Raw genomic sequence first — 26,272 nt, 5'->3', positions numbered from 1 at the left:
GAATTTAGCGAGAGGAATTCGTTCCCCACAAAAATTTCACCTCCGATTCATTCAAGTTCGTGAACTTTAACTTGAGATTCGCCGCATTGATCATAAGCTGCCTGATTTGGAAGTGACCTCAGTCTGCATTGCTGCATTATTGACACAGGACCCGATGTGATTCACTCTTCATTCATCTCTGAAAGTCTTTACGAAGCTAAGCAAAGTTCCTTTTAATGCTTATTGCTAAAAGCTATCAGGGTATTGGCAACATGCTTGTTGCTAATGCTATCTGTGTTGTTTGGTCTTATCTAGTCATTTTCATTAAAATGCTCTTGCAAGGCTTGTGCGATCATATTGGCTATGTGCGTTACTTATCTGTTGTCATTGGCACTTTGGTCATTGTCAACTGCTCGTGTTGCACATACTGTGCTTTTAGCACTATGCAGCACAGCTTCAAGCAGCTTGCGGTGATAGTTAGGAAATAACTATCCATGCTGCAACCAGAATAATTTCTGCTGTGGCACAGCTCTGAAATGATAGTAAACAGTCACTATTCAGTTGAGTCAGTTCAGCGTTGATTCTGCCGGGTATCGGACACGCTTGGTCTATCTAGTTCTTGGAAACATGGTGTTCTTAAAGCTATAGTGTTTTGGAAATATGCTTGCTCTAAAGGCTATCTGTTGTTATTGAAACATTCTTGTCCTTAAGGCTGTTTGGTAGCTATTGGAAACATGCTTGTGCTTAAGGCTATCTGGTTGCTATTGGAAACATGCTCAGATTTTTTTTTTTTTAAGCTTAAAGGGGGGCGCGACCAAAAAAGTTTGAGAACCACTGCTCTAAAAGCTGTTAGTGCTATTGGAAACATGGTTGTTTTAAGGTTATTTAGCCTAATCGTTATTTGAAACTTTAGGCTTATATCTGATGTCATTGTCACATTGTCGCACTGAAGTGATCAAAATAATCTGGCTGCGGGCGTGGGCCAGATATTATTGCTGTTGGGCCAGTTTTGGCCCACGGGCCGCATGTTGCCGACCACTGCTCTAGGGGCACTCCTGCCCGGAGAACGAAGGGTCTGACCACGGGCTGAGGGTTTGGCGGCAGACCGGGGTGATTGTCACACGGAGCGTGCCGCTCTGCCATGCCCATCTAAGGGACTCGGCCGTGAACCAGTGCTGAAGCGGCCACACATGAAGCAATCCGAACGGCATTACTGAGGGCTGTGGATGCTATATGCCCCAGGAACCTCTGATAAAGTTTCAGTGGGGCTGCTGTTCTGCTCTTGATTGTATTCAAGCAGTTGAACACTGACCAGACACGTTCCTCTGTGAGGCGTGCCGTCTGGTGGAACGAGTCCAGCTTCATACCGAGAAAAGAGATTTTTTTGTATTTGTTTATGTTAATGAACATTTGTATAAAATACAAAATGTAAACAAGCCGGATTATAGCAACATTGCTAATTAAATCCGCAGTCCCTAGGCAGGTACACACAAGACCAAATACTCAGCTATACACACACAACACTACAAAAGCCGCTTTCCGACCGGAGGAACCTTTTCACAGTTCCTAGAACTATTGGCTAAAGTACCCGGATGTCGGCGTGTTCGCACCGCAGGAACTAGGAACGATTTTAGTTCTAGGAACTCCATTTGTAGGAACTAATTTAGGTCCTACTTCAGAGTAGGGTCTAAACCAGCACTATAGGAACTATCTGTGACGTTAGTGTACGCTGATTGACCGAACGCACGCGGAACACCAGCACCCGCCATTTTTAAAACAGCTATATGTAAACACACAGATTATAGAGCCTATATATTTACTCCATAAACTAACTATACAAACATGGAAAACAGTGATAGATGGGTCTCTAAACCTTTATGCTGAAGAGAAAATCCAACGCAACTTTGAGGGGACCAAGCCAAACATGATTATGTTTATCTGGCCAGCTAGCAACACTGGACATCAACCACACGGCATAGGCTAATAACCTTTTTTCATATACTGTCTACTTTCTATAACAGTTCTATCTAATAAGATATTAAACAGTACTGTTAGACAGATTGCTAACTAATAAACAGAGAATGCGAGCATTGTTTGCTCTGGCGTTCTCAGCGCCGCCAAAATAAAGGTCCGTCGCGCCGTAAAAATAAGTCACCGTGCTTGCGTCACTCCCTTACCCCTCCTACCAGTTCCTATGGCCACTTGGCCAGTGCGAACGCAAACAGCAAAACCGAGTTTGGGGGAGAGTAGTTCTTAGAACTGTTTAGAAGTGGACAGTTCCTAGAACTAAGTTCCTAGAACTACTTGGTTGGAAAGCGGCTAAAGAGACAATACCCCAAACACATTATAAATTTTTTTTTTTTTTTTTACACAACTGATTCGTCATAAGCCACTTCTTCAGATGATCTTTAAAACCATGATAAGTAGAACATTGACTGCGGTAAACTATTCCAATATTTGCTCCTTATTACAGATAATACTTTCTGACCAAAAGATGTTCGCCTTTATGTCACTTCACAATCCTCTCTAATGACAGACCTGGTACCAACACCACAATCTGTCCTCTGTTTTATACACTCATTTAACAGAGGTGGGACAAGCCCATGCAAGACCATATGAATAAAACAGGCATATTTGGGGGGGGGGGGGGGGGGGGGGGATCATAAATTGTGTGGTTTTTTTAAAAAGAATTTGACAGGAATGAAATGAGACAGGGTAGAGTTTTGTCACCTATGAATGACCAAGTATTAAAACAATACAGAATATGTGAAAAAATAATTGAATGTAAACACAACCTGGCAGCACAGACTGTCAAGAATCACTAGTCTGTCAGAGGTGTTATCAAATTTTCACTCATCTGAATTGATCTTGTTAGGTGATTTGAACTGGGATTGGATGACCGAGAAGTCTGAGAACATAAAGTGGGTTTGTGATTCTTTAAATCTAATACAGCTTATAAATTGTGCTACCAGGATAAATCCTTTACAGCCAGGTAAAGATACACTCATTGATGTTATTTTAACAAATGCAGAACATAAATATGTTGCTGTTGGTGTTTTCCAAACGATATGAGTGATCATTGTACTATTGCATGTGTTAGGAGTACAAAATTACCCAAATCCGAAGGTCGGACTGTTTTCGGACATTTTTCGGAGCAAGCTTTCCTTCAAGATTTATCCAGAGTGAAATGGTTTCAAATAGAATTGATTCCTACTATTGAGGATGCTGTAGCTTTTTTTCAGCAACATTTCTTAAAGCTTGCAAATAAACATGCCCCTATTAGGAAGTTCAGGATAAAAAATAGAGACAACCCTTGGTTTTCTAAAGATATAGCTGACCTAATCCATGGCAGAAATAATCAATGGTCTATAGTAGTGCTGCACGATTAATCATATCGCAATCGCGATGTCAAGCCTATGCGATTATATGACGCAAAATGCTGTGATTTTATATTAAATAAACAAATTAGCGCTGTTAACGCAATTAACGCAGCATATGTTAATTTTTGTCATCCTTTGGCTAGTGTTACATGATCCCGCTCTTATTCATGCAAATGCTTTTAAACCATTCATGCGAACATAAAAGAACGCGCTGCCTGTGAATGTCCTGACAAGACTCACGCTAATATCGTGCGTGCGCACAAAACAGCATGCCAGAATACAGTTCTCTTTCGAGCTTGAACGAACAATAACACACACAATTATGCCAAAATGTCTTTTTGTCGAGTATCTTCATAACATAAGAATAGTCTTATGATGAACGTGAAGAGTTGTGACTCGTGAGAGAATGAGGCGCGTGTGAGATCCGCGTCTCTGACAGTAGCGACTGGTCTTAAAGGGACAGTACACAGTAGCCACTAATTATATCTGTCGCTAAAGTTAATCAAAGAACAAAGGGAACAGAGAAAAACACTCACTGCTCTTGACTAAAGAACTTTTTTCTTTAGGCAGATTATCACTAATCTGTGTTTGCATTTATTTTCCTTGAGAACCAAGCAAGTTGACTCATGAAACCATTTGTTTATTATATCGCAATCGCAATATTGACCTCAATTATAGCAATATGACATTTTCCCCAAATCGTGCAGCCCTAGTCTATAGCTAGAAAAACAGAGAGTGCTAACGATTGGCATCTTTTTAGAACTCTTAGAAATCAGTGTACAGCTCTTATTAGAAAATCAAAAGCTGAATACTATTTGGCGCAAACGTCAATTAGTTTGCATGACCATTCGAAATTCTGGAAAACTATTAGAGCACTACAGAATAAGAAAGTTAACAGCTTCCCTCACCAGTTGAAAATAGGAACCGCTGTTATAACAGAGCAGAGGGATATGCTAAATGCTTTTAATGATCATTTTGAAAAGGCAGGACATATCTTTGAGGATACATTGGGTGAAACCTCTCTTGTTCAACATAGTTCCCAGGTAGCAATATGTGAAATTCCCCATGGCGAACCCAACTTGCAGGAAGCTTGGAAAAATTTGTTCCTGGCTGAACCTAGATCCCAGTCACTACAAGGGGAAGTGGTTTCTGATACTGTTTCTTCTTTGACCTTTGAGCTTGCACCATTCTTTGAGTCAGATGTTTTGCACGTTTTGCAGAGCATTGACTCCAAGAAGGCAGCGGGGCCAGATGGACTTGATCCTGTTTTGTTAAAAATGGCAGCAGAAATTATAGTGAAGCCACTCACTTACATATTTAATCTATCCATTTGCACAGATACAGTGCCTATTTCGTGGAAGCAGGCTTACGTCACGCCATTACTGAAAGCTGGGGATCCATTTGACACAAATAATTATAGACCTATCTCAAATCTTTCGGCTTTGGCAAAGGTTTTGGAGACTTTAGTGTCTGATCAATTAAAAAATTTTCTGGTTTCACAAAATATCCTTAGGTTTTAGATCTGGCCACAGTACAGTTTCTGCCTCTTTAAAAGTTATTGATGATATAAAAGCGGCGATTGATAAAAAGTTATTCTGTATGGCTGTGTTCATTGACCTTACAAAGGCATTTGACACAGTGGATCACTTCATGTTAATCAAAACCCTGTTGAATATTGGTGTTGGGCATAGAGCTGTAAATTGGTTTCACAGCTATCTCTCTGAACGGATGCAAATTGTAAGGCATGGGAATGTAACATCTGACCCTGTTGTCCTAAAAAAGGGTGTCCCACAAGGATCAGTTTTAGGTCCTTTGCTTTTTATCATCTATATAAATAATGTTTGCAGTGAGTTTAAATACTCACAGTATCATTTGTATGCCGATGATACAATTATGTATTCTTGTGCCCCAACATCTGAGACTGCCTGTGCAAATTTGCAGTTAGATTTTGCCTCATTGCAATCTGCCCTGTTTGATTTGAAGCTACTTTTAAATGCAAAAAAGACAAAGGCGATGATATTTGCACCTATAAATACTAAAGTCCCAGTTCTTGCTATTAATACATTGCAAGATGAAGCCATTGAACTTGTTGATACTTATAAATACTTGGGTATCTGGCTGGACAAAGGTTTTACCTTTAAAAAAACATAGTGAAGCTCTTACTAAAAAAACTTAAATTCACTCTGGCATTTTTATATAGATTGAAATCTTGCTTTTTTAGGACTACACGAAAAAAAAAATGGTTGCAGGATTATTCCTGTCTCAGTTAGATTATGGTGATATTTATAAATTTGCTGGTCCTTCTACTTTGTCAATGCTTGACCCTCTTTATCATGCGGCTCTCAGGTTCATCACAAATGCTGGCTATAAGACACATCACTGCATCTTATATAGTAGGGTAAATTGGCCGTCACTCAAAGTGCGCAGGATGCTACATTGGCACATTTTTATTTATAAAGCTATTTTAGGTCTTTTGCCTTCTTATATCTGTTTAAAATTTGTTCACATGCAAAGTACATATCATTTAATGTCTAGTGACAGACTACTTTGTAAGGTACCAAGAATGAGGACAGAAGTAGGAAAGAGGAGTCTGTCTTACTATGGCCCTTCGTCCTGGAACGAACTCCAGTCTAGGCTTAAGATTGGTGCGCTAATTTCCTTAGCTGCTTTTAAAAAAAGATTATCTGACATGCTGACGGACATGTGCACTTGTTTTAATTAATGGTAGGTAGATCTCGACTTTTAGTCCTTATTTCGTTTGTTTATTATTTTGAACTCATTGCATTTTTTTTTTTTTTTTTTTATGTAAATATTTTGTAAACTTTGTGTAAATCTGTATTGAATTTAATTTATGTAATGTATTGTTTTTCAGCTCATGGGGCAAGCGAGGTAAGAAGATTTTGTGGCATCAATACACAAATTGTTTCCTATTTGAAAGATATGATTTTATCCAAAGTTTTGCTTCCTCTTAATTTTTTTTATTTGTTAGTTAAGATAAAAGCACCTGATGGTCAACAGTGTCTAATGCCTTCTTTAGATCTAAAAAGACAGCACCAACACTGTTATCTATTAAGCATTTGAATTTCTCAATAAACTAACAATTTGCTGAATCTGTTGAATAATTGCTGCAAAAAAAACAAATTGTATTGGATATAAAGAAGCTTAACAACACATTTTTCTACTACCTTAAATATAATCAGAAGGATGCTAGTTGACCTATAATTCTTCAAATTTGATTTATCTCCTGTAGTCACCTTGCTGCTTGCCTAAAGGACAAATTTACAATGTGTGTTATTGGGCGTACTAAAGAATCTTTATTTGATTTTTAAACATTTGTATCAAGCCCATTGCCTCCTTTGCTTTTGAGTTTTTTAATGCATCAAAAATAAGTCTCTAAGTAATGTCCTTTGTGGTAAAATGCTGGTATAATTCATCATCTGAATTTATAAAATGTGTATTAAAATTAGTAGTTATAGTTAAAGAATCCTTTACTAAAATATTGTTAATTTTAAGTTCAAAACTTTTATCCATGTTCTTTTGTTTTTCAGCTAATTTATTAATGGTTTGCCAGATTTTTTTCCCCATCCCCTTTTGACTCCTCAATAATGTTCATTAAAAAAACCTGGCTTTGGCCTTTCGTAAAGTCTGTATTACTTTATTCCTCATAGAAGTATATTTATATCGATCAGTAATAAGACCAGAATTCAATGATTTTTTAAGGAGCTGATCTCGATCCTTCATCAATTTCCTACATTCAATGTTAACCGAGGGCAACGATCCTCTGCACGGGGGGCAAGTTTGCTCTTTTTCCAAGTGACCCGAAGCCCCAACTGGCTGAGGTACAGCCCGAAGGGAAGGACTTTGTACTGATATTCTTGACCCTCAAACGCAAAGCGCAGGATCGATCGCTGCAAACCATTCTCGGGGACAGATGCATACGACGATGCATTTCTGCGTCAACAATTTTGAACGGGAGCCTGTGTAAGGTGCGGTTCAAGACTCCCAGGTCCAAGATTGGTCGAAAGCGGCCCAAAGTGGGGTCTGAGTGTGCTGTGCAACACTTGTCTGACTCCACCGATCGTGAGATGCCATACTCGCGGCCTCGAACTTTAACAAAACACCTCACAGCTAGCACGTCTTTTCGAAGTGACTAGCAGCCTTGTAACTTGACCTGAATACTGCACGCTGATTCACTAAAACGGACTTATAGGGTCGTGTTCACAAACAACAAGGGTGCTTATCGGTTTCTGCTGTAAAGCATGAACTCGCAATGCCTTGACAGTGTCAGGATCGTGGGTAAGGGATGAAGCAAGAACTAATAATGCGGAGTTAAGGGCTTTATTAATTATAAAAATGGAACAAAAGCAAACAAAAACTACCCCATGGGGGAAAACAAGACAAGGCAAGACTTAGCAAATAGGATCTAGCAGCACACAAGGGGTACATTCGATGACGAACCAGCACAGGACTGCAAACACAAGGAGAATAAATAGGGAGAGCAAACAACACAGGTAATGAGAGAGGATGGGTGGGCCAAGTGGGCAACATGGGCGGGGTTAGACAATCGACAAGAGAGCAAATGGCCGAAAGAAAGAAAAGACTAGACATGTGCTCTCACCAAACATAACTAAAACACAAGCACATGACCAGTGAAAACAATCACAAGCCATGTGCTCACACAAAACAAGCAGGTAATGAGAACACTCATAAGCCACATGTCCACACAAACCATAACAACATGAAAGCACACAGCCAATGTTAAACACAAGCTGCGTGCTACACAGCATAAGACAAACCATGACATGAACGCAAGCGGCCGATGTAAACACAAACCGCGCGCGGACAGAAGAGTGTGCAGCCCGGGCGAACTCGAAACCGCACGCAGCACGCTCACACGACAAGACAGAGTGCAGGAGAATGAGCATAAACTCATCCTGTGCGCTCAGAACAGAATACAAACACGCGGAGCATGAGTGTCTGAATATTGACACAGAGCCGAAGCCAAACTAGACCGAAGTGCCGGGATCCAAAAACACGCCCCGCACATGAAACAAGGCACAAAGATAAGTGAGCGCACGGAACCGCACGCTCAGACAAAGACAAGACAAAACAGGAGTGACAGAGCTCTGTCACAAAACCAAGAAATAAACTAGACAGAAGTGACAGAACCCTGACAGACAGTGGACAATACTGGCTTTTGTGACAAAATGTGTTCAGGGTTCAGTCAATCTTGTCAGTCGTCTATTTCAGATGAGGAGATTAACGTTAAAAAGACACACCGGCAGACAGTATGGTGAGTAAACGAAAATGCGCGCTTTGGCAGAAATGCGTAAATGGGCGTTACGTGAAGATGTGGAGAGTGTCAAAATAAAAGTATAATAATAAAGGTAATATCGATATTTTACGTGTGGCATCGATGCATTGTTACACCCCTACTTGAGTCTCGACCGCGCACCTAGAGCGCCGAACGATGCGCGCTGGTTTGCCGTGAAGTTTGTCGTAGCCCAGGCATGTGAAACAGTGACCGCCAAATGAGGATAGGAAACGACCGCACCCAGAAACACACGGTTTGAATGACATCTTGAAAAGACGCAGTGTCAAACGGTGTAAGCTCTTTCAGGAAACTGCTCTCTCTGGTGTCGAAGCACACAGGGGAATGACCGCGGCTACACAAACAGGACGATAGTGGGTCAAACCAGGCGTTGTCCTGAAGAAGCAGACTAGTTCTCTTTTCTTCTTTCTTTTTTTTGGTCTTATCTGAACGCACTCAGATAAGATTGCAGAGCAGGGACAGTAGAACCACTCGGCTCAGAAGTGAAAAGCAAATATGCGACGCACCTTCTGCTCATTATATGCCTGTGCTGCGAGGCAGAGCACCTGATGCAATTATTGCATGCCAATGTGCATTGGCTCGTTTTGTTACACTCGAAGTAGATTGGTCTGTCAAAGCGATCCCCAAATCCATCAGTCAGTCGACGTACGTTAAGTGTGACCGACTGAAAGGGAACAAGATACATTTCTAGTTTCAACATTATTTTTCCTTCAGACTTTACCCTTTATATGCAATTAGTATCATATGTGCAAAGTGAACCACATTTGGTTTTCGACCATTGAAATTGGGTAAAACTTAAATTGAACATGGAGCCGCATTAAGATTCCCATATATCTGGGATTGAACCATATTGGGCCTTTAAAATAAAGACACCTAAATAAATGTTTGGTAAAAACCAGACTCTAAAAGGATATTAAGATACCTATAATACTTCCGGTGTTGCAGACATGCAAACTTCAGGCAAAAAACACAAGTGCTTTTTCCCATTTTTGAACGGTCACCATTGGATAGACCTACCAATAAAATAATGATGCTGCCATCTTTCTGAAGTCATTTTTTTACCACTGTAATTTGGCTCCAAATCTCAGGTGAAAATGGTCATTTTGACCCCCTTTACAAATCAGTGGATTACTCAGTGTTACGACCTGTGTTCGTGTATCTTTTCTATTGCTGTGTGTGTGTGTTTGATTTCTGATAGGTTGACCAATGATGGGGGGTACGAACGCCATTGGTTGCCCAGTCGGGGCGCGGTCGTTATAAGGACGCTGCTGGCACTCGTGTTATCCATTGTAACATCTGAACACGTTCACTTATGTCTAACAAAACATCCTATGATTGCGGAGCGTAGGGGTGTCCTGCCACTTTATTTTGAAAACCCTTTTGAGCTCTGTTTTCTGTGAGGGAGTTAGGCAAGTTAAATGTATTTTATTTTGTTATTGGATTAGGTTATTTAATTTCTCCTCTTTTCTTTTTATATTTGTTTTGATTGTTATTTTGGCCTTTGGACACCCTGAAGAGATCCATTTCACTTGTTATTCTTTAATCAATGTAATACTTTTTCAGCTTAGTTTTGTGTATTTGTTTGATTATCGACCGGAGTGATCCGTTGCTGGAATTCCATTACCATTACCCATCTTTACTTTATTTTATTACAACCTTTTTTTTCTTCTATATTCCCCCTAGACATTAAGTCAATATACATCTGTGACATTTCATATTTTGGCTCTCATCACTATTTTTGTTTGTCTTTATTCAGAAAAAAATATTAACATAAAAAATTTGCACCAGGGGAGTTTCTGAAATTCGGTTGATTTGACATGGAATGACCCTTTGACCATTTAGATGCATTTTCTATATCATTTATCATCTAATGTGTTGAACTGAAGCTTTGTTACCTTAATTTTTCACAACAGTCAACAAAGAAGAATCAAGAATGGACACCAACCTGTTTGTTGCTCAGCATCTTCATGTTTTATTCTGGATGGTTCTGGATCCCTCATGTCTTCAATCTCCTCTTTAATAAACTCCATCTTTAACAGTCACACAGATTTCAGCTGGAGTTTGTCCTTTCTTTTGTAGGATGATGTTATATTCTCAATATGATATTGAATATGATGTGAAATTAAAAATGTGTTTTTATTGGTGAATTGTTGTGTGAGGGGCTTCACTGCAGGTGTGAACTGTGATCACTGTGTGATACTGACGCTCACAGGACCAGATCTGGAAAAATCAAAAACAAGTTACTAAATATATAATGAACTACTTTAATTACGTTAGTAAGTGAGCATATTTCCTGTTTTGACAAGTTTGTATACTAGTATTATCATATAAAACAGACCTATAAAAAACAATCCACAGCATCAAAGGGGTGGTGTGGCGCAATGGATAAGACACATGCCTTTGGTGTGAGAGACCCGGGTTCGAATCCACTGTGAGACACCAATGTGTCCCTGAGCAAGACACTTAACCCATAGTTGCTCCAGAGGCGTGCGACCTCTGACATATATAGCAATTGTAAGTCGCTTTGGATAAAAGCGTCAGCTAAATGAATAAATGTAAATGTAAAATGTAAATCTGTAATCGACATATATTAAATTCTTAAATTAACATTTCAACTAAACGTAGAAATGCTTTCCATGGGAATATTTTAGCAGTTGTATGTCCCGTATTTCTATCGACTGAATCATCTAATCGAAGCATCGTTCTTTTGAGTCGATTCTTTCGGTGAAAGTGTTTGCAAGACGTTGTCGCCCATGATTTCTTACACAATATTATGGTTGTGCATTGCTGCCACATATATATTATTTTCCCACTCAATTATGTCGTAATAAACAAGATGTTATGTCATTAAAACATCTTTTCTCATAATAATGAGATGTTATGTCGTTTTAACGACATATTTTCTTGTAATAATGAGATGGTTTGTCGTTTTAATTACATATTTTCTCGTAATAACTAGATGTTATATCGTTAAAACAAAATATTTTCTTGTAATAACGATCGTTTTAACGACATCTTTTTTCGTAATAACTGGATATTATGTCATAAATTAAATATTTTTCTCTTTAAAACCACATATTTTCTCATAATAAGGACATGTTTTGTACAGTGACGTGTATTCCTTAATCCACATTTGAGAATTTATAGCATATCGTGCCTTTATCTCACTTTACAGCAGAAGCAAATAGCATGTAAAACACCTCCCACTGCCAGGTATCAATGGCAGTGCCCATTACACGAGATTGTTGTGATTTACTGATGTACAGTTCACAGATAGCCTACTTCATCTAAACCAAACTTTGTGGGGCCATGGTCCGCTTATAAGGTGAAACATTTTCCAAGGACCCCTCATAATGAGCCTATAACAGCAATTAAACTCAAAGTTAGTGGGTGGGTGGGAGTAATAAACATTATAATTGTTTTATTGCGTATCCCCAAATTTTCTATGTTATGTCATTTTCATAACATCTCGTTTTTAAGAGAAAATATGTCGTTAAAAAGACATAACATCTCGTTATTACGATATAATTGAGTGGAAAATAATATATGTGGCAGCAATCCGCCACCGTGCAATATAAACAGATATTTTTGAGAGAGAAAAAAACATATCTTACGTGTGGCAACCATAGACTGTAAAAAAAAGGTGGCAACATGTAGAGTGGAAATAGCATCCAGCGATATACTCCACAACCGTCCTTCACTCAAACTCTAATCTAGCCTCGTCGATTATTATGAACTTGAACTGGTCTTCAAACGTACGGTGCAGCACTGCGATCTTCTTCTTCATCATCCTTCCTCTTCTTCTTTTTATTGGAGGCTTGCATTCTTAAATTGAGCATTACCGCCATCTACTGTGGGTTATGGATCAGAAACTCTTTTCCCTCTCTTCCCTGGTCAAAAAAAAAAAAAAAAAAACCTTTCAGGTCTAACTATATTCTTTCAATGAATCGAGTTATATTCAGAAATTGTATTAATACTATTCCCTCTTACTGGATTCAAAAGCTACATTAAACTTAATTGCTGTCCTCCTTTCTTCTGTAATTCATCTGTTAGTTTATTTCTTGCCCCTCTCTCTCTCTCTCTCTTTATATATATATATATATATATATATATATATATATATATATATATATATATATATATATATATATATATCTGTTACACTGTATTAATAAATGTTCCACTGTTTCTCTGACACCACACCAATCATATAATCCTGTAAAATATCTCAATCATCTCAGATATTATCTGGTAATCAATACCTCTATGGATCTTACCACAACCAAACATTGATTTAGTGAGACCCCATGTCATCTTATTTATGTGAATACTCGATGTAATGTTCATATCAAACCACATTCCAAGAAATCTTATCACTTTAACTTGTTATTCCTCATTATATAATTTTAGCTTTATATCCCTGCTTACCTTTTTATTTGTAAAGAAAATAAATTTGTTTTTTTCTACAGATGATTTAAATTCCCATTTATAAGGCCATTTCCCGACATTGTTTTATCCCCAACATTTTTATTAACAACATAATCCACATTTCTTCCTCCAATCCAAAGGCCTCCATCAACGATTTTCCTTTATTCATATCTACTGTTGCAAATTCATCATTAATCATAATAATAAATAATAATGGACTTATGACATTATAGGGCCCCATTCTCAATCAAACCTTTTTCTGATATATACTCTCCTTTCTTCACTTTTATATCTCTTTCTATTAAAAATTCTTTAATCCAATTATATAACCTATTCCAATCTGTTCTAATTTTATTAGCAAACCTTCCTTCCATAACATATCATAATCCTTTTCAATATCAAAGAAAACGGCTACTGCTTCTTTATTTGTCAAGGCTTTCCTTATATCCGATTCCAAAATCACTACTGAATCCACTGTTCCCCTTCCGCATCTAAATCCACTTTGATACGGGGAAAATAACTTCATTTTCTCCAAATGATAGCCGGTAATCATTTTTGCCATTAATTTACACAAATGTGTAGTTAATTTTGGTCTGTAATTTACATTTGTTCTTTATAGGAATAATTAAAGCTTCCTTCCAACTCTGAGGTCAAATCCCGTCTTCCCAGCTTCTGTTATAAAACTTTAATAGTATTCAAAGTGATTTCTCTTTGTCACTTATTGCATTTTCTTCTCCCATACATTCTTGAACACTTACACAACAATGTACGCCACATGTCTGTAGCAACACATATAATGTACAAAAACAAAACAAACAAACGCCAGGGCTCATATTACATGTAAAGTGCTATTCTCCCATACTTAACACAGGATATTCATATTCTTTCCTAATTCCACTCATCTTTTTAATCATGCTCCACATTTCTTCAGCTGGAGTACTTTTACCAATTTCTTCACAAAATGACCTCCAAAACTCTCTCTTTACTACCCTCATAACTGTCCTTGTTTCTGCTTTTTTTATGTTATGTATTATCACATGTTCACAGCTGTGCGTTTTCTTCAGTGTTTTAAATGCTTTCCTTTTCTTTCTGATTGCTATTGTACAATAGAACGATTTTCTCTTTAGGTTTTTGGAATACATTCTTCTGCAGCGTTCTGTATCACTGAAAATAATTATCCTTTCAGTATCTTTCCCTTCGTTAATCCTGATCATTTTCATTCCATCCTCACTCATTATAAGTATTTTTCACAATTAGCTTTCTCAAACTTCCATTTCCTCATTTTTCCTCCCTTCCCATCTCATTAGTAACAATTTTACTTACTATGGGAAAAACGATCACTACCAACCAACTGTACTTTTCTTGGTAATACTTTAGTTAAATGGTCCGTCATTAATAAATAACTATGCAGGAAGTAATGCAGGACTAATGAGTAGTACATTAACACTTCAGCTACTATTAACTAATATGGAAACAAGCTTAATTAATCAATAAGAAATACTGAATTTAGGACTAAGATAATTCTTTATTAGGTAATTAATAACTGAATGAGATTGGCATCATTAAAAACTAATAGGTAATTACTAATCACAAGTCTGAGACGTTAGAAATTGTCTTTTTTTTATTGTCAACGTGGTCATAAAATGCATCACTAATTACTCAAGTATAGTCACTCTGCAAGTGAGATTATTTCACTTTAAAATAATGGTCCAGATCACAAGTCGTTCCTGTTACACTTGAGTAATTAGTGATGTATTTTATATATTCAGAGGAAAAATTATGACTGATTACGTCTTAGACACATGATGTTCTTTATAATGTGTCCGTTATTTAATAGTTATTAGGCCAATCTCATTAAGTGATTATTGATTACCTAATAAAGCTCCTAAATTTGATATCACTGACTGATTAGTTAAGCTTGTTTCTATATTAAGTCAAGTCACCTTTATTTATATAGCACTTTTTACAATACAGGTTGTTTCAAAGCAGCTTTACAGTGATAACAGAAGAAAATAGCCTCACAGTCCAGCTTAATTAAGCTCAGTGATGTTTCATTTTTGGTGAAAAAAAGTTATTAATTTAGTTCATATAGCTAGTTCATAGGTGTAGTGTTAATGTTGCAACTGCTACTACTAGCCTACTCATTAGTCCTGGATTACTTCCTGTATTATTAATGACAGACCATTATTCTAGATTGTTACCCATTTATTTAAAACTTCCCAATGTATAATTCCTCCTATTGTATTCGAAACAATTGTTAGATCTATTGCTGATTCCCTTTCTGAATTCACATCTATTCTTGTGGAGTTTCTGTGAATATTTGTTCAATTGAGTGGTGCTGAGGTAATGTGCTTTGTTCATTAGTTGATAATGAACTTGCTATTTCAAAAGTGTTGATGTGATGTGATTTTTTTTAAACAATATTTATTTGTCTATGACCCGAACGCGTCTCCGTGGCGTTTAGGCTTTCAGAGTCATTCAGCGCCACCTTGAGGAAGACAAGCGAGTAACACATTTCCTGCTCGACGCGACACCAGCAGGCGCGTTACGGCAAATGTTTACGACAGTAAGAGAGGGCTGCCTCACGGCGGAGTATCGTGTGAGTTTCATTTCTTTGTTTGTGACTGTTGTAACTGACGTATCTTAAAATTACTAATATATGCGATGGCTGTATGTCTGGATGATTTATTTTTAACGGTAAACATGTTTAGTTAACTTAAATTCCCTATAATATTTTTCTATTGCAGAGGAATCTGTGTTCTTAATTACTTCTACAACATTCATTACGTTAATATACAATGAAAAAGTTTAGGTAATTGTTTAATGGAGACAAAAAAATGTTTGTATAATGCAGTTTTTTTATATTTATTTCCAGTGTCTATTTGTTGTGGTTTGTATTCATGTGATTGAAATATGTGTTAAATGTAGAATAAAGTGAGATTTAATGAAAGACAAAGAAATTGTTTTAGTGGTTCTACAGGTTTTATGAAGTTAATTTAAGACCTTTTTATGACCAAGTAAAGAAAATGTAAGGAATAAATTTAAGGGAAAACAACATGTCAATATGTAACATGATGTCAATATCTCTAAATGTAAATGTCTTGGGAGAAACACAATGAGTTATTAGCAACACTTCCAACATTTTTAACATGTTAATATTCATTTCTTTTTAATTTATTTTAAAAATCAAAAGTAGCTTCAATACCTCTGCTCTCAAAATCTAGAATATTAAAATATATTTTACTGTATCTTCTGATCACACAGAAGAATTTCAGTATTCTTCAAATACATCACCTCAGTATTTTTTTTCTTGTTTTCCAAGTGCAAATGTATAAATATTCTTAAATCAAGATGCATTCACTGCAGATACAGAAAGTCTTTAACTCAAAATTAAGTGAGTTTATGATTAAAACAAGACCAAATATCTGCCAACGGGCTCAGATAATTAACTTATTTCAAAAGGTAACTTTCATAACTCTGAGAGACATATTTGTTCTTGTTTTAAGCATAAACTCACTTCATTTTGTTTAAGACTTCATTTTACATCTCAAGTAAATCTCAGTTTAAAGATGTTTAGATATTATTTGTATAGGAAAATAGGGCAAAATACTGAGGAAGTATTTTTTTGCAATGCATGCAAGATTTAATGCCATGACTTTATGAATTTAAGACTTTCTGCTCTGATTTAAGACAATTTTAAGGCCTCAAATCTAAAACAGGGAATATTGTTATAGTTATACAAACATATATTAATTTTTCTTTTCTTTTATTATTATTATTTTTCATTTTCATAGATTTGGTCTTTTAGACCTTTGCATCACACAAAAATCATAATTTGCACAGTTATCCAGAACTCTTCTCTCTCTTGATTTGATTTTCAATCATATGTTATTTTTTGTAGATCTGATGGAGGTGAAAGAGGAAAGTGAAGAACTGAATGTAGTGGAGGAGCGTCAGAAACCTCTGAGTCTTTCAACCGGAGGAGAATCTACAAATCACTCAGAGACTGAAGAAAAGGTCTCAAGAAAAATAACTCGAAGAACAAAAGCCAAAAAGTCTTTCGCACACCGTCAATGTGAAAAGAGTTTTGAAGTAAAGAAACGCTTTAATAGTCATATAAAAATTAACCCTGTAGAAACGCTTTTCACTTGCCCGCAGTGTGGAAAGACTTTCGCACATAGAAGCAAACTTCAGGTTCACCTCAGAGTTCACACTGGAGAGAAACCGTACACCTGTCCTCAATGTGGAAAGAGTTTCATACTTAGTAACAGACTTAAGAGACACCTAAGAGTTCATGAGAACCTGCACTCATGCCGTCACTGTGAAAAGACTTTTGAAGTAAAGGAACACCTTAATAGTCACATACAAATTCACCACGGAGAAACACTTTTCACTTGCCCGGAGTGCGGAAAGAGTTTCACACATAGAAGCAAACTTGAGGCTCACTTAAGAGTTCACACTGGAGAGAAACCGCACACCTGTCCTCAATGTGGAAAGAGATTCAAACAAAAAGGACACCTTCGCAAACACATGAGAATTCACACCGGAGAGAAACCGTATGCATGCACTCAGTGTGGAAAGAGTTTCACCGGCGCATCAACTCTCACTCATCATCTGCGCATTCACTCTGGAGAAAGACCATTCAAGTGTGATCAGTGTGGGAAAGATTTTATTTCATCACCACATCTAAAATCACACCTGAAAGTTCATTCAGATGAGAAGCCTTATGTGTGTTCTCTCTGTGGAAAGAGTTTTTCACGGCTGGACGGTTTTAAACTGCACCAGAAAACACACACCGGTGAGAAAGATCATGTGTGTTTGGACTGTGGAAGGAGCTTCACTACATCTTTCCAGCTGAAATTGCACCAAAGAAATCATACTGGAGAGAAACCTCAGTGCACTCAGTGTGGGAGGAGGTTCAGCCACCCAAGCAGTCTAACAGTTCATATTAAAAAGCATTGTCGAAAGTTGACATATTGATGAGGGTTTAGTGTGCACTGCAGAAAAGTAATTTGACAAAATAATTTTAGACCATATAAAGTTGTTTAAAAAAAGTTTGCAACACATCTTCTGAAGCTATAAAGGGATCTTAAAGGGACAGTTCACCCAGAAACAAAAATGCTGTCATCATTTACTCACCCTCAAGTTGTTCCAAACCTGTACAAGTTTCTATGTTCTGTTCAACACAAAGGAAAATATTTTGAAGAGTGTGGGAAACTGAACAGTTCTGGGGCACCATTGACTTCCCTACTTTAGAAGTCCATGATTCCTCCCTTATTTTCCTGTTTATCAATGTGAACCTGTTTTAAAATAATCCTGCATAAAATGCTATAGAAATAAAGGTGACTTGACTCTAATGTGCACCAGAAAATTCACACTGGAGAAAGACCATGCAAATGTTAATAGGGGCTATGTTTCCATCCACTTATTTTTATGTGCATTTTTGGGAATGTATACGAAGAAAGACCCACTGTGGCCTCTCCCACTGCAGCAAATTACATTTTTCTTAGTGATATTTGGCACTAGTTTATCAGGTAAGGATGAATTTATTCTCTTCGCCTCGCCAGATGGAAACTGTGTTTTTATTCGCAAATGTTTTTATGCGATATAACAATTTTGTTAGTTAAATTTGCAACTTTGGATGGAAACATGTCTATTGTGACTCTGTCTGGAAACCTGAAAGCTGACTTGTTTTGTGTTCACTTTTTTAAATGATCAAAGATTTTAAAATACGTTTTCTTGTATTTTTTATTAAACAGGAATAATACAAAGTAAAATAATATCGTATATGAGTAGCAACTATACCTGTAACTTATAGATGTAACATGAAGACACCCTAATTAGGATGTAAAGCAGAAAAACAACAGTAATTTTAAACGTAGAGTAGAGGTGACTAGCGTGCCGGATTTTTATGATGATAGCGTATTACTCGCTTCCTAGTGCAGCGATGTGATTTATAAAATATGCGGCCCTTTTAAGAAGCCATGACAACATTGCACGCACTAACTGAGCATGTGCAGAAGAGAGAGAACCGCGACCAGTTCGAGATGAACGTTGTTAATGTTAACCAGATTCAGATAAAAGACGATTGCGGGCTATTTTCGAAGGATGCCGTATCAGTCTGCATGTAAGAGATGTTCTTAATCTACATGTGTTAGATTAGTTAGACTAGTGTTCAAGTGCTTAAAGATGGAGTTTACTAAGGAGGAGATTGAAGACATGAGTGATCCAGAATCATACAGAATAAAACATGAAGATACTGAGGAACAAACAGGTTGGTGTCCATTCTTGATTCTTCATTATGATTTGGTAGCAGTGAAATGATAAGCAGTATTTGGACGGTAAATGATACAGAAATGCATCTAAAAGATCATAACATCATCCGAGCCTAATGCGTTTTATGGGTGGCACTTCCGGTTTGGGAAAGTTCTGCTGAAACAAATAGTTTAAAATGAGAAGGTTGCTCTACAAATAATCCTTATCCGTCATTTTGACTGAATGAGCTGTAAAATGTTCTTCATCAATTTTCAGACGTCAGGATAGTAACGTAACGCTTGGTGTTTTAATGCGGTTTTTGGTACATAGGCTTAAGAGTATCGATGGCAAGAGCTCTTCAGTGCTGCAGTGTTTTCCTCCTGATTATTTCACATGGATGCTTTTAAATGTAATGTTCTCCTCTTTTCATTTTCAAATGTTTCTAAAGCATGTACTGTCAAATGACAAAATCACTTTGAAAAATTAACACCCAGTGTTCCAGTTAATGAACATTTCTGATCAAGACAACATATATGTTACATATTAATGACATTTATTATGTGATTATAATAAATTAGGTTATTTCATTCCACTGCATCTAATATGTTTATAACTGCAATATGTGTGATCGGTGCTTTGACTCTTTAAATATTAATTAAAGCTATGCATAAACGCTGTTATGTTCATAATTGTTTACGTTATTTACGAAATTATATTTGATTTGTAAATGTTAGTTGAAACTTTATGCACTATTTTTGTGGGCAAGCATGTCATCTCATTGCTTAAAATAAGCAATTTAATGCGTTATATTGATATTGTGCTCATTGCGTCCTCTTGTGGTCTCAGGAGACAAAAGTTAATCTTCATATAACATAGGCTACAAGAAACATGTTGTTTGTTTAAATTTCATTTTGTGTTTGACTGCTAAAACTAAAATTACTTGTTGTTTACCTTAATAAAGTGGGTAAATTAAAAATACAGTGGTTACATTCAAACCTTTTTTCTACTGGTCTTAAACTTTGTTTAAAAAAGGTTATAATTTTTTTTTTTTTAATATAATTATCAATACCGAATTAAAAGAAACATTATCTTATCATGATCATTTATTTAGCTGCCTACTTTTGGGGTTGTTCATGGTCTGTTGGAGTAATTTGTTAATGCTTTTATACTGTTAAATTAGCTTTTAAATGTTCGATAGATGAAGGGTGAGTAGAATAATGGCATCTCATTGTGCCCAGTTTTTGTAAATGCTTATTGTAAATGCATAGAGCAAACCTTTCGCTGATTGTTTACAATTTAATGGAAGTTACAGCTACAATTCACGCATACCGTCATGGGGCGTATAGGAAAAAGGTGGATAGCAGTTGTAATAAATTAATCTCTCATCTCTGTTGCTTTCTGCTATTAAATCAGAGTTCTTTTGAGCTTATTTTAACCATATAATGTTTTTGTTTTTTGTTTTAGATTGGATGGAAGTGAAACAGCAAAGACATGAACTGAATGAAGTGGAAGAAGAATGTCACAACTTTAAAACTCGAACAAAATCCCAAAAGACGCACACCTGCACTCAGTGTGGAAAGAGTTTCACACGAAAAGGAGACCTTAACAAACACATGAGAATTCACACTGGAGAGAAACCGTATACATGCACTCAGTGTGGAAAGAGTTTCAATCGGACAACAGCTCTCAGTAAACATCTTCTCTGTCACTCTGGAGAAAAGCCATTTAACTGTGATCAGTGTGGTAAAAAGTTTATTTCATCATCAGATCTAAAAAGACATCAGAGAGTTCATTCAGATGAGAGGCCTTATGTGTGTTCTCTCTGTGGAAAGAGTTTTTCAAGGCTGGATCATTGTAAGCAGCACCAGAAAACACACAATGAAGTGAAAGATCATGTGTGTTGTGACTGTGGGAAGAGCTTTACTAGAGCTGACCAACTGAGACAGCACCAAAAAACTCATACTGGAGAAAGACCTTACAAGTGCTCATCCTGTGACCAGAGTTTTTCTCATTCTGGAAACCTAAAAGAACATCAGCGAGTTCATATTGGAGATATGCCGTACCAGTGTACTCAGTGTGGGAAGAGTTTCAAACATAAAAAAAGCATTCTCTATCATAGAAAATGTTGTAAGATGATGTTACAGTCGTCTTTTAAAGACATGAGTGATCCAGAACCATCCAGAATAAAACATGAAGATACTGAGGAACAAACAGTTTGGTGTCCATTCTTGATTGTTCATTGTTGACGACTCTCTCCACCATTTACTGTAAGAGGATTACCAGTAGACCAGTAATGGTGAATGAAGACCAGGACTGTGTCCGAAATATCGCACTACTTCGCATGTTTCTTTGTATTCTAAGTTGAATTTTCTAAAATGTTTGTTTTCATTATATTGTATTTATGAAATGTTGTTGTTAAATGTTCGATACGCGTCTGCCATGTAATAGCCGGTAATGCTGATATGGCAAAAAGCTCAAATACTACTGTAGGATTGAAAATAATCCAAGATATTTTGAAATGAGCAAAGACATTTACTTTACTGTTTTCCACTCCCTCTTTCTACCACAAGGACCATTTGGAGTTCCCGAAGGCACAGATATTTTGTCTTGATAGTGATCAAGGCCTGTAGGCCAAGATGTGTGTACTTTGGGGGTCGATGAATTGTCACACCTTTAGTACGGTGGGGGAAGTTGTAATTATATGATTGGTCAGCTTAAATGTCTCACATTTGGGTCAAAGTCACATGGTCAGGGAAAGGATAAAAGAAGATTGTAATGCCCGTTTCACGCATAGTCCGTTTGCAGTGCGTATACGGTGTGTGTTGCAGTGCGTATGCGGTGTGTGTGTTGCAGTGTGTATGCGGTGCAGGAGCAGCACGCGCTATAGTGCTTTCACATTTGCTGCGTTTGCAGTGCGCAACCGATCCACGGCTGTACCACAAACACATTTACTCACTATTTGTATTTCAAATCCAGAAGTTATCAGCAACGTTTATTTAAAAAAAGTTTTGTCAGCATTGCGATTCTCTTTGTACACATATACACTCTTTAATGGACATATTCACGTTTAAAAACAATTTAAACGTATTATTCAATGCATTACTTCTATATAGATTATAGTATATTAAGTTGCTCAAGCAAGTGGTAAAATATGTAACCATGTAGTACTTACATTACAATCGCAGACATTTTAAATTAAAACTTAAAATTACCTTTTCTTTTGCATAATTTAAATCTTAATACAATAAATCTTGCATGTCACAAAGAACTTGTTTTTCCACCTCCACGAATGGGACGAGTGTCGTTCATTATGTCGCCTTGTTGAAGTAAATTGTAGTTTTCCTTGCTTTACCCTGGTCTTAAAGTAAAAAAGATGACTGTGAAAAAATAGTGGCATTTAATTAAATGCATTTATGGTGAGATTACTACATTTTATTTAATTAAATGCATTTATGATGAAATTACTACATTTTCATGTCAATCTGTGTTCATTTTGATCACGAACCATGCGCTGTCACTTTAATTCAGCGTTTGCAGCACAGCAGAAATAAAGCTGCGTTCACACGACTTTGTCGCTGCATGTCGCCAGTGGCTGGCGGTGACGGCGCTGATCCACTTGTCCGTGCGACACTTCTGTCGCGCCGCGCTCCACTATATTCCTATGGGTGACGTCAAGCGACTTTGTCGCGCCCGCAAAGCATTCCGGGAAGGCGGCGCTTCATTTGAAAAAATGCTGCGCGTCAAAAAGCTGGCCGATGCCCATCTTTATGCAAATGAATTCCGTCAGACGCGACGCGTCTATCCAATAGAAGTAGAGCATATGGAGACGGAGGGAAGTCTCTCGCAGGTCCTCTGTTCTGATACGCTACATTTCCCGCTGGGTCAAAACCACGCCCATAGCGGTAAACCCCCATCAACGTACCAATGTGGGGAGGCGTCGCGACACCACGCGACAGTCGTGTCGGACAAGTGGATCAGCGCCGTGAGGTTGCTAGTGGGCGTTCCCACTACTGGTTGCCTAGTAATGTTTGTGAGTGACATTCACAGATGTTACTCCATGTTGTAGACAACAAATCTGTTTTCTTGCCGCTACAAGCTAACATTTTGGAAGGAAAAGTCTAAATATAAATGGAATCAGTACATAAAATGCATAATATTAAAGATGAATGAGAAACAGCGAGTGCTCTTTGCTATCGCGGCTATTTAACTGCAGCAAAAGGGCAAATACTGGTCTTTCTGAGTTCACGAAACCATTCAGGCTCGGAGTCAGCACGGCGAGTACCACTGTATGTACACGGAGACATATCATAAATTATTGGACCGTTTCTGACTGCTAAAATAAACTTCTCATTCATCTAGCCTTGGTCGGACTCGGCACTGAAGCGTGACGGATCACGCGCGCCCTACTGACTTCACTCCTATTGGTTGTCGCTCCCGAAAGTCGCTCTTCATTTGCATAAATTTGAACAGATCTCAACTTTGTCGCGTTGCTGGACACGCGCCATCCAGTCGCCAACGGTCACTGTCGCGCGTGTCGCCGGAAATCACCCGCTCCCCATTGAAATGAATGGTATCGTGTCGCTTTGTCTCTTGTAGTGTGAACGGGGCTATAGACTCGGTGCGGAAACGATCGCTGCACTGCTGTATACGCACCGCTCCTGGAACGCATCGACGGACCGCATCCGCGTGCAGTGTGAAAGCTCTAACCCAGTGGTTCTCAAACCTGTCCTGGCGTACCCCCAACACTGCACGTTTTCTTTGTCGCCCTAATCAAACACACCTGATTCAATTCATCAGCTCATTATAACATGGGTGAATGAGCTGATGAGTTGAATCAGGTGTGTTTTATTAGGGAGACAAAGAAAACGTGCAGTGTTGGGGGTACGCCAGGACAGGTTTGAGAACCACTGCTCTAACCTGTTAACATGGGTACGGAAAAAAATACGCACCGCATATACGCACTGCAAACGAGGGGATGATAGTGATCAAGACCTGGAGGCCAAGATGTGTGTACTTTTGGGGTCGATGAATTGTCACACCTTTAGTAAGGTGGGGTAAGTTGTAATTAAATGATTGGTCAGTTTGAACGTCTCACATCTGGGTTTTAGTCACATGGTCTGGAAACGATCAAATAAGATTGAAACTGTTGCTCTGTCTCTTTGATGCTCTGGCTCTCTGGTTCTCAGGCCTTCTTGGTTTTAGGTCTTTCTCTCCCCTCTTTTCTAAACCTTCTTCTTCTCTCTCTCTCTCGCTCTCTCTGGTAACATTTTACATATATGCTGGGTACAATTAATGGTATAAGTTATTATCATCGATCTCACACATCTATTTTGTAACTCTTTTAAGTGTTATCATAACCATATCTTTGTCATTAAACCTTTTAAATTACAAAGGATGTGCTAACTAGTTTTGATTTGATATTGACTTTGAAGTCAACTTATGTAACTGCGCTTATTTCCGTCAGTGGCTGGTAATAGACAAGAAATGTACAGTTTTCTACCATCTTGTGCACTACTAATGCATTTTATTTGTTTTATTTGCTATAGATTGTAGCGCTTTGGGTTTTAGAAAAGCGCATTATTAATAAAATGTATTATCGCTATTATTATACTCTTGAGTATGCATTTATTTTGGCTAAGCAATTATTTCATGACCGCTAAAAAAGTATGTTATATATAGTATGAATGTAATCTGTACGTACTACATTGGCCATGTTGTTATTATCATGTGACCTACTAGTGTCAGTTGCATCGCTTCACTGTCATTCATAAATCCCTCATGGAATAGTAAAGTGTTCATTAGATGCACACTTCAGACTCTCACCAGAAGTAGTAGGTCATCTGGGTACTTTTGCCTGCTCTTTTATGAGTACTGGACGATATAGTAGGGCTGGGTATCGAGTATCGGGGATCCAGTTCGATTCGATTTCGATTCACAAGCTCTAAATTCGATTTTCGATTCGACTCAATGAAAATACATTTAATACAAATCCTATATTTATAAAAAAGAACAGTGAACATAAGTTTACAAGTGGTTAATAAAAAGAAATTAAGAGCCACAAACCTGTATATTAAACTCTTTTTATTTTAGGTATAAAACAGAACCCGACTCTATATGTCAAATGCATACAATTAATAGACAGGATTTTGATGCAAGATGAAAAATTTATGCTGAAAATTGGACAAGTCAGAACAGTGGCATGCCTTGATCACACAGGATCAGGTTATTTAATGTTTAAGATAAAACAAACATAAAATCTCACAGCATTAGCTAACATGAGGAGGAGTCGGTCAGCCGCTCGCAGATCACGCCTTCGTCAAGAGATTTTGTGTAATTTCTCAAAAAAGGTAAGTATCATCATTTGGCTAATACAATTTTACCTCAGAAAAAAACAACAACAACAACAACAACACACACACAAACCTGTGAACTATGACATATTTATCTTTGGTTAGGAAAAAGTATTTTATTTGCTTGTGATATTACCATCAATGAATAAACATGAATCAATAGAGATGTATGTGTGTGTGTATCTGTTGATTCATTCATTGATGGCAATATCACAAGCAGTGTGTATATATACACACACACACACACACACACACACACACACACACACACACACACACACACACACACACACACACACACACACACACACACACACAGGTCACAGTGAACAGTAGGGTAACACACTGAGGTCAGATATACAATACACACATATACACACACACATTCATATACTTGTGTATAAATTTTGTCTCTATGATAATGTGAAGGTATGGGTGATACTGTCAGGCTGATTGGATTAGCATCTATGCATTTGAATGAAACTGTTGTGCTGATGAGACTCTCTCTCTCTCTCTCTCTCTTTTTTTCTCTCCTCTCTCTCTCTCTT

General features: G+C 37.5%; 2 protein-coding genes across 5 annotated transcripts in view; one reads left to right on the top strand and one right to left on the bottom strand.

The window, feature by feature from the left end:
• LOC311296649 (uncharacterized protein) overlaps window positions 1-26,272 on the bottom strand; it is a 483,049-nt gene that overhangs the window by 8,698 nt on the left and 448,079 nt on the right. For 2 of the 4 annotated variants that reach the window (XR_014628650.1, XM_084418530.1), the window contains exons 1-2: window positions 12,306-12,748; window positions 10,637-10,911 (exon numbers count right to left, since the gene is read on the bottom strand). The exons of 1 other annotated variant lie outside the window; for it this stretch is intronic. Coding sequence is in view for 1 of the 3 variants with exons in the window: in XM_084418530.1 (XP_084274656.1) it covers window positions 10,637-10,721 (85 nt within the window). In the remaining 2 variants the exon portion in view is untranslated. Of the gene's footprint in view, window positions 1-10,636; window positions 10,912-12,305; window positions 12,749-26,272 lie in introns of those variants that run through there. One more of the 4 variants, XM_084418528.1, reaches the window with a different exon arrangement.
• Window positions 15,673-22,843, top strand: LOC311296572 (uncharacterized protein). The gene is made up of 3 exons (XM_084418398.1): window positions 15,673-15,718; window positions 17,021-19,393; window positions 20,839-22,843. Exon 2 carries the CDS (start codon window positions 17,026-17,028, stop codon window positions 18,097-18,099), a length of 1,074 nt encoding a protein of 357 aa, XP_084274524.1. The 5' UTR covers window positions 15,673-15,718; window positions 17,021-17,025; the 3' UTR covers window positions 18,100-19,393; window positions 20,839-22,843.

The sequence above is a fragment of the Rutilus rutilus genome (genome assembly GCF_951802725.1).
Source record: "Rutilus rutilus genome assembly, chromosome: 9".
NCBI lineage: Eukaryota > Metazoa > Chordata > Actinopteri > Cypriniformes > Leuciscidae > Rutilus > Rutilus rutilus.
The sequence above is the reverse complement of the archived record's forward strand: the minus strand, read 5'-3'. Positions and strand labels throughout refer to the sequence as shown.

What these genes read in the sequence shown, in the direction of transcription:
- LOC311296572 (XM_084418398.1), top strand. Translation starts at nt 17,026, where the DNA reads ATGGAGGTGAAAGAGGAAAGTGAAGAACTGAATGTAGTGGAGGAGCGT.